The following is a 9,189-nucleotide window of genomic DNA, read 5'->3' on the forward strand; positions in this document are numbered from 1 at the left end:
AAAACGCAAGCTTTCAGTCGCAATGCGCACCATTACACGAAACAGTGTAGGCTGATACAATAAAGGGATAGCAAAGAATGGCAAACATATAACACATCCCACGATGATGTTTGTCATACTCGCAGAAGAAAGGTTCTTCACCTTCCGTTTGAATAAAACAACCCTCTTTCAAAACAACGAACAGAACTATATAAAAGCGAAGCCATTACTCTCGACAAGCTGTAATTACATGTGTACATTGTACACAATGTATGTGGTGCGTGCGTGTACCTCTAGTCTACTCGCAGCCTTTGCTTAATAGTATACCATTAACTGTAACACTATGCACACATTCATGCTTATCATGTGATAATCCTGACGCGGATGTAAATTCGCGAATACTTCTTTTTTGTCTGGACAAAAATGTAGATTCGTGTACACTCTTGTATGTGTGTGTGCTTGCATGCGTGCGGGTGTGTGTGTGTGTTTGTGTGTGTGTGTGAGTGTGTGTGTGTGTGTATGTGTGTGTGTGTGAGAGAGTGTGTGTGTGTGTGTGTGTGTGTGTATGGTGTGTGTGTGTGTGTGTGTGTGTGTGAGTGTCTGTGTGTGCATGTGTGCGTGCGTGCGCGCGTGTGCGTTCCGTGCGTGCTAGCGTGTGTGTGTGTGTGTGTGTGTGTGTGTGTGTGTGTGTGTGTGTGTGTGTGTTTGACGGTAGTAAAGTTGTGTTGTTGTTGTTGTTGTTGTTGTTGTTGTTGTTGTTTGAGCTCAGGTAATAACAGAAATGACTGCTCTTTTCAGGTTTTTGTTCTTGCGTGTGTGTGTGTGTGTTTTTTTTTGCAGTAAAGAGCTGTGATATGTGTGTGCGACTACAGGGTGACTTGCACGTGTTACTGGTGCTTCTAACATGCTGTCGTGTGTGTGGCAATTCTACTGTCACATAGCCTAAACGGATCGGTATGCTACCCTTCGCTGTGAGTTTGAGATTCATCGTTCTGATTTGGACTGGCCTCCAGAGTTATGAAGCACTTATCACGTGTGAGGCGGGTACCTTTGAAGCTGGGGAACCTGCCTTCGTTACATGCAATTTTCGCACCAATATCACTGGCAGCAGACGGTCCATCAACATGGCGCGATACCCCAAGGACGCCCCAAAGGACGCGATAGGTTTGTAGTTTTTGATGATTTTGGGTGAGCGTGGTGGAGGGGGTGGTGGAGGGGGTGGTGGTGTTGGTTGTGTGTGTGTGTGTGTGTGTGACAGTAGCCTGTGTGTGTGCATGAGCGCACGCTGTTGCTATGTTACATTGCCGTGAGCTCTAGTGACAAGGGGCCATTAATGAGTGTTCATTATTACACCCCCGGTATAGGGGTGTGTATAGGTTTCGGTCGATGCGTTTGTTTGTTTGTTTGTGTGTTTGTGTGTTTGTGTGTTTGTGTTCGCATATAGATCTCAAGAATGAACGGACCGATCGTCACGAAACTTGGTGAACAGGTTCTATACATTCCTGAGACGGTCCTTACAAAAATTGGGACCAGTCAAACACACGGTTAGGGAGTTATTGGTGGATTAAGATTCTACAAGGACTTATAGAGAAACATATTCATGGTCAAAGGGAAAATAACCTTCTCAGTTGGTGGCAGTGAGAATGGGTGCAGTGAGAATGGTTATTTCCCTTTGACCAACGGGGGTGTTTTTCCTACCTCGAAGGAATTTCTTGTTATTATTAAACACATACAGTTTACTTCCAGGGACGGATATCCTTCTGTGTCGCTGGTCGCAAAAGAAGAACGATCATCTGTGTTTCTTGGAAGGGGGCAACTACGCGTTTGATAACATCCTCACGGATCGTCTGACCGTGAAGATTCCTGCAGTCAGCCTTGACCAAGAGGGACTGTACCTGTGTTTCTTCGTGCCGCCCGAGGGGACTGACTCACATACATGTGAACTGACTGTTGTTCCAGGTAATATTTGACTTTCACTTGTTCACATCCTTGTGATCTCAATGTTGTTCACGGTAGGTGTATAATCTTTGCTTCTTAATATCCGTATAACGTGACTTTTGTTCAGGGTAAGTGCATGATCTTTGTTTCTAAATTTCCATATAACTTTCTTATAATTATGATTTTTGAGTTTTCGTGTATAATCTTTACTTCTTGGTATCCGTATAAACTGACTGTTGTTCAGGATAGGTGTATAATCTTTGCTTCTGAATATCCATATAAAATGACTGTTGTTTAGGGTAGGTGTTTACTCTTTACTTCTGAATATCCGTATAAACTGACTGTTGTGTAAGGTAGATGTATAATCTTTGCTTCCGAATATCCGTATAAACTGACTGTTGTTCAGGGTAAGTGTATAATCGTTACTTCTGAATATCCAAACAAACTTTCTTTCGTTCAGGTAGGTGTAAATCTGTACTTCTTGGTATTCATATCAACTGACTGTTGTTTAGGGTAGGTGGGTAATACATGCTTCCAAATATCTATATAAACTGACTATTGCTTAGGGTGGGTGTATAATCTTTACTTCTAAATACTAAAAAAACCTGATTTTTAGATCAGGATAGGTGTATAATCTTTGCTTCCGAATGTTGTTCTTGGTAGGTGTATAATCTTTTTCTCTGAATAACCAGATATACACTGACTGTTGTTCAGGATAGGTGTATAATCTTTGCTTCTGAATATCCGTATAAACTGACTGTTGTTCAAGGTTAGTGTATAATCTTTACTTCTGAATATCCAAACAAACTTTCTTTCGTTCAGGTAGGTATATAATCTTAACTTCTTGGTATCCATATAAACTCAGTGTTATCAAAGGTACTTAATCTCTACTTCTGGATATCCATGTAAGCTCACAGATGTCCATGGTAGTTATGTTTTACTGCATAGCATACATGTGATTTCAATGTTGTTGATAACTCATAACTCATAACTCATAACATTTTATTGATCCAACAAAGGAAATTAAATTGGTCATCAGCACATATAGGTCATTAATTAATAATTATAAAAGAATAAGAGAAGAAAATTCATAAAACCCATGATAACAAAAAAATATCTAAAGTAATATATGTACAACTACAATACCCTTTTTACTTGCACACTTAACACACCGACACACCAACACACATGCATACATACCTACATACATACCTACATATATACATACATACATACATACATTCCATGTTAAAGTGCAGCCAAGAATATCACAATAACCATATCACTGTTTGGACTAACAGACAAGTCCCCATGCAAATGATGATAACAACAATCCATAATTAACGCTATTGCACTACCAAAAGAAGAGACCAACCAAACACATAAAACCAATCACAGTAATCATCATCAGTTATCACAGGTATCACAGTAGATGGTAGTTTTACAACCTGAACTTGTGCACATTCGCGTTGTCAGAGCTAATTATAACCTCTACATGTCCTCTTGTATGTGATCCAACTTCTGCACATCCGCGTTGTCAGAGATGATTATAACCTTTACGTGTACACATATATTTGATTCAAAGTTTGTATTCAAGGAAGTTATATGTAACTGCATGTTCCTGATGCGTATCCACATAAACTCGCTGTTGTGCACGGTAGTTTAACTTCGTCATCATCATCATCATCATCGTCATCATCATCACCATGATCATCATCATCATCATCATCATCATCATCATCATCATCATCATCATCATCATCATCATCATCATCATCGTCATGATCATCAACATGATCATCATCATCATTATCATCATCATCGTCATCATTATCATCACATGTTTATTTTTTTCAACCTCCTTTTGCTCTTTACCTTTTTATTTTTTATGTTATCATTGTGTGTTTGTGCGTCCTAGGGACAGATTGTAAGAAAAGGCATAGCCTTAAATCGTAATCCTTGTAAAATAAAGTTCAATTCAATTCCATTCAAAATCAATTCAATTCAATTCAATTCAAATCAAATCAATTCAATTCAATTCAATTCAAATCAGTTCAGTTCAATTCATCCAATTCAATTCATCCAATTCAATTGAATTCAATTGAATTCAATTTACATCCACACAACCAAGTGAACTCGTATGTTGCCGAATGTAGTCAAACTTCACGTCTTCAAATAGTTATGTGTGAGCTTACAGCTGTCACATATATACCTTTACTTCGATCTGCACATCAAATAGTAACAACACGTTTTTCAAAAGCACGTGCGATATGTCGAAGTCAAAAGACAATAATGGATGCTCCCTACCATCCAGTTATACTGCTTGAATGAAGAAGCATGACTGTATCAACACAGATTAGTTCAACCTTCATTTCTTGGTCTGTTACAGCGAAATCAGGAGGCAGTGACGCACACAACGGTACGACTATACAAGTGCCGGTATATGTTTTTGTGGGTGATCCATCCAAACATTGTGAATGCATTGTATTTCCATTCGTGTGTGTTCGTGTGTTTGCTTGCCCATACATCATCTTGGTCAAAGTAATCCTTCTCAGTTGATGCACGTCGCCTATACGCATATATATATATGTCTGTCGTTTTCCTTTTTTGTGTGGGGGGTGGGCTAATTATAACATTTTTGTTTTTGCTTTTACAATGAAATAACTCAGCTTCTAAACCCCAATGCTGCCATTTCGGCACATGTCAAAGAAGTATATGTGCTAACCTTGTGATCTTTGTCCTCCCACATAAAACAGATAAAACAGAAGAAAGTCATGATTTGTTGCCAATTGTCCTGCCTGCCGTGATCGTACCTCTTGTCGTCATTGGCATTGTTGGACTCGTATTCTTCCTATGCAGACGTCGTCTCCAAAGGTGACTGTCGGAGACTTGAAAGCAAACCATCAACTGAAAAAAACAAAAACAAGCACACACACACACACACACGCACACACACACACATACTCACACACACACACACACACACACACGCACACACACACACACACGCACACACGAACACACACACACACAGAGACACACAGACACGCACACACAGACACGCACAAACACACACACACACGCACACACACACACGCACACACACACACACACACACACACACACACACACACACACACACTCACAAATACCACGAGCGAGAGTTTGCTGATGTGTAGGAGCAATGTCAATGTTACTTTGCCTTCAGCTTTAACGGTCAATTTGGCAGTTTTAAAATAGCTGAATTTGTTACGCGTTCTTGTGAGGCGAAGAATATCGTTCCAGTTTGAAATAAGTTCGTGTATTTCAATAAAAATCGCGTTTTGAATAACTGTTTCTCTGTGTATGTTTTTTTTTCTCTCTTCACGATGGTACTTAAAATAATGTTGCTTTTTATGTTGTTTTTTCTCTCTGGTTGGTTGTATGGTTGGTTTGTTTGTTAGTTTGTTGATTGGTGTGGTTTTCTTTTTAACTCTGAACGCACATCTCTTTGGGCAGATTTTCCCTGTATAGTTTTCATTTAAGAGAAATAATACTATTACTGTGTGGTACAACAGGGCGCGCGGCAACGAATCACACCCTGACGAGTTCATTCCATTACAACGTCGACAGGTAATCAACCTTCAATTGTATAACGTTTCTTCACACAGATTAACAAATTTACAAGTTTATGTCCTTCATTTTGGGGTTGCACTGTGAACATGCGTTTATGGGAAACGTCAGCAAAACTCTGATGATGGCAGAAATGATTCCATAAGTTTTAGAACACGAATATATGTTGACGCAATTGGAAAAAGCACTCCTGTGCATTTCGGTCAACGTCATGTCTTACAGAACAATGATAAAATATCATACAAAAATGAAATAAACTAAAAATGATATAAATGACAGACTTGTGAAATTGAAGATATGTACATAGTAGGCCTACTGAGGAGGATTATAAATCAAAACGAAGCCACACACAAGAACGTTTTGTCTTCTGCTTTCAAGCCGAAGACCCTTCTAGACGGCTTCCAGCTGTCCAAGCAAGCGTTACAGAAAGTGATGCAGTTGTTGGACCAACAGATGAGCAAAGGTCTGGTCGAGTCTACAAAACCTGCAGCAGAGATAAAGATGTTTAACACCTTTGTCAGTCCTCTGCCTGATGAGTCAGGTCAGTTGTTGTTGTTGTTGTTGTTGTTGTTGTTGTTGTTGTTGTTGTTGTTGTTGTTGTTGTTGTTGTTGTTGTTGTTGTTGTTGTTGTTGTTGTTGACGACGATGATGATGATGTTGATGATGGTGATGATGATGATGATGATGATGTTGTTGTTGTTGTTGTTGTTGTTCTTGCTGTTGTTGTTGTTGTTGTTGTAGTTCTTGTTGCTGTTGTTGTTGTTGTTGTTATTATTATTGTTGTTGTTATTGTTGTCGTTGTTGTTGTTGGTGGTGGTTTTGCTGTCTTTGTTGCCGTCTTTGTCGTCGTAAACGATGGCGTTGTCAAATTTAATAGAGTCAAAGTGACGGTTATCATTGCATAACAAGGTCTTTGTTTATTCATGCAGCAAGTGGAGAGTGTCTGGTAGTCAGTTTGGACCATGGCAGCATCAAGGTTTTTCTTGTGGAGCTTGAGAACCATCATGCTGAAGTTCAGTCTGAGCGTTACTCGATTCCACAGAACATTAGGCGCAGCACAGACAAAGAGGTAACCGACCAAGATAGAGTCAAGTTTGATCATTGTTACATTTAATCACGTGTTGACCGGGAATCGAGATGTTGATGTTTTATTTGGTACCTTACGTTTGTGTTAGGTCGGTTTGGGGGGTTCACCTATTCAAGCGGCGTTCACGTGACCATTGTAAAAAGAAATGTTTGATCCAAAAAGTGTGCCAGATATCAAATATATATATATATACACACAAGAAAACCGTTGTCAGTTATTATTAGCTAAATAGTAGTTTTAATATAGCCTGCTTCTTTGACGAAATAAACCGTCTCTTTTCAGCTATTTGAATTCATCGCAGACCGTATCAAAACATTTGTACAGACTCATAAAGTCTCCGATGGCAAGCTGCCTTTAGCAGTAATCGTCGCCTTTCCCAGCAAACACGAGAGTCTTCACAAAGCTTGCCTTACCAAATGGACTAAAGAGTTCTACATTAAAGGTGTGGTGGGTAAGGATCTACATGCGTTGCTTCAAGATGCTCTACAGGCTATAAGGATAGGTTCTGAGATGGTAAGTTCTGTTTCATTCACTGCACAAACACACAGACAAGGAGAAACAGACACAGAGAAACAGACAGACAGAGAGACACACACACAGACACACACACACACACACACACACACACATACACACACACACACACACACACACACACACACACACACACACACACACACACACACACACACACACACACACACATTCAAGTAGTATGCAAAATTCGTTCTCTCCTAGCAACGCAGTTACGTCTTTTGAACATGAAGTTATCTTGAATGGATGAATCAAATATTTCTATCAAAGTTACAGCTTTCTAAAGCGCATGCATCAGTTACAAAAGACTGGCAGAGCTATATCTCTCTGCAAATTTGATAACTTACATTATTTTTCTTTCGAATTCTGAACACCAACTACACTCAGTCAAAACCGCTGTTTGAATGTTCTTACAAGTGGTGTTTTTTTTTAAAACAGGTCCTTCCCGGTCGCCGCTTTGATCCGCTCGGCAAGGTGGAGATTGTGGCTGTTGCTAACGACACTGTCAGCACCCTGGTGTCAGTCGCCCTCAGGGACTCTGACTGTAAGATTTGTCTGATGGTGGATAGCGGACTGAACGCCTGTTACGTGGAAGACGTGAAACATGTTGAGACGGACTGCCCTGAAGGTGAAAAACCACATGAGGTAAGGCCTGATGTCATGCTGGAAAAACATATCGAACAACCAATTTGATACGTATTGTTGTAGTCAATGGGTTAAGCACGGGTACTGACAATCTAAAGGTATATGGACTTTGAATTCTGGTCGCTGCGTAGCGGGGTTAGACTATGGGACTTTACCCTCATGTACTCTTTTGTACCGCATGTACGTGGTTGCAGGATCAACATTTTAAGAGAGGCCACTGCGGGCCGGCAATCAGTTCAGCTCACACGTCCAATGCAAAGCACTTACTGATGTGAATAAAAATATAAATGTAGAGCTAACAACGACAGTTTACTAAAGGGAGATAAACAACTGATCTGGTCCGCTAGTTTTGTCTGTTTTTCCTTGTAGGCACAAATATGATTCATCAGGAGTACTCATTAATGCTTTTGTCAATGGGTAACTAAACGGTGCAAAATGTGTTGTATCCCAAGTAAAACGAAATCATCCCCATGCTATTTTCTTCGACCCTTCTATGCTTGTAAAGACTCTTGACGTGCACTCTGTTTTGATTGAAGATTTATTTCACATGAGTCACTCTTACGAGATCGCATGTGAACACTGTGTGCTTTGTGACTGCAGATGATCATCAACACAGAGCTGGGAGCACTCGGGGAAAATGGCTGTCTGGATTTCTGCAGGACGGAATTTGACAAAGAACTGGATGAACATTCCAGTCAACCTGGAACCCAGATGTAAGGAAACTTATTGAATGGCTTAATGACAATATTTTCAAAAACGTGCCAGTATAGTATCCCTGGATATGTTCTCTTCCCTTGTACATGACGTTGCTTATTTTGTGTGTTTTATAGATGCAGTTATTCTTTCTGTTTTTCTTTATTTTGTCTACTGCTGAAGAGTTTTTAAAATCGTCATTCGTGTGTCTCTGTTGTGGTACGTGGCTCAATCAGAGTGAGGGACCAACCATTTTTGGTAATTTTTTTTGTTTTTTGTTGGGGGGGGGGTGTTATTGGTTGATTGATTGATTTATTTATTTCTTTCTTTCTCCGTTTCCTGATGGTGACAATTGTGTTGGTGAAGAAATAGACGTGCGCAGTGGCGTGGTGGTAAGACGTCGGCCTCCTAATCGGGAGGTCGTGAGTTCGAATCCCGGTCCCTGCCGCCTGGTGGGTTAAGAGTGGAGATTTTTCCGATCTCCCAGGTCAACTTATGTGCAGACCTGCTAGTGACTTAACCCCCTTCGTGTGTACACACAACCACAAGACCAAGTGCGCACGGAAAAGATTCTGTAATCCATGTCGGAGTTCGGTGGGTTATGGAAACACGAAAATACCCAGCATGCCTACTCAACGAAAGCTGACTATGCTCTCAGAGTATATTGTGGGGAACCCAAATGGGCAAACGAGCTCACACTT

General features: G+C 40.4%; 1 protein-coding gene across 2 annotated transcripts in view; it reads left to right on the plus strand.

The window, feature by feature from the left end:
* The first annotated feature begins 796 nt into the window (after positions 1–796).
* Positions 797–9,189, plus strand: part of LOC138972978 (hexokinase type 2-like) — an 11,901-nt gene continuing 3,508 nt past the window's right edge. The window contains exons 1-10 of one of the 2 annotated variants that reach the window (XM_070345637.1): positions 797–1,143; positions 1,726–1,938; positions 4,307–4,336; positions 4,674–4,791; positions 5,475–5,529; positions 5,908–6,070; positions 6,459–6,598; positions 6,899–7,129; positions 7,589–7,795; positions 8,396–8,508. In XM_070345637.1, the coding sequence (XP_070201738.1) occupies positions 936–1,143; positions 1,726–1,938; positions 4,307–4,336; positions 4,674–4,791; positions 5,475–5,529; positions 5,908–6,070; positions 6,459–6,598; positions 6,899–7,129; positions 7,589–7,795; positions 8,396–8,508 (1,478 nt within the window). In that variant the 5' untranslated portion in view covers positions 797–935. The remainder of the gene's footprint in view (positions 1,144–1,725; positions 1,939–4,306; positions 4,337–4,673; positions 4,792–5,474; positions 5,530–5,907; positions 6,071–6,458; positions 6,599–6,898; positions 7,130–7,588; positions 7,796–8,395; positions 8,509–9,189) is intronic. The other variant, XM_070345638.1, reaches the window with a different exon arrangement.

Source organism: Littorina saxatilis, linkage group LG8, assembly GCF_037325665.1.
Source record: "Littorina saxatilis isolate snail1 linkage group LG8, US_GU_Lsax_2.0, whole genome shotgun sequence".
Classification (NCBI taxonomy): Eukaryota; Metazoa; Mollusca; class Gastropoda; order Littorinimorpha; family Littorinidae; genus Littorina; species Littorina saxatilis.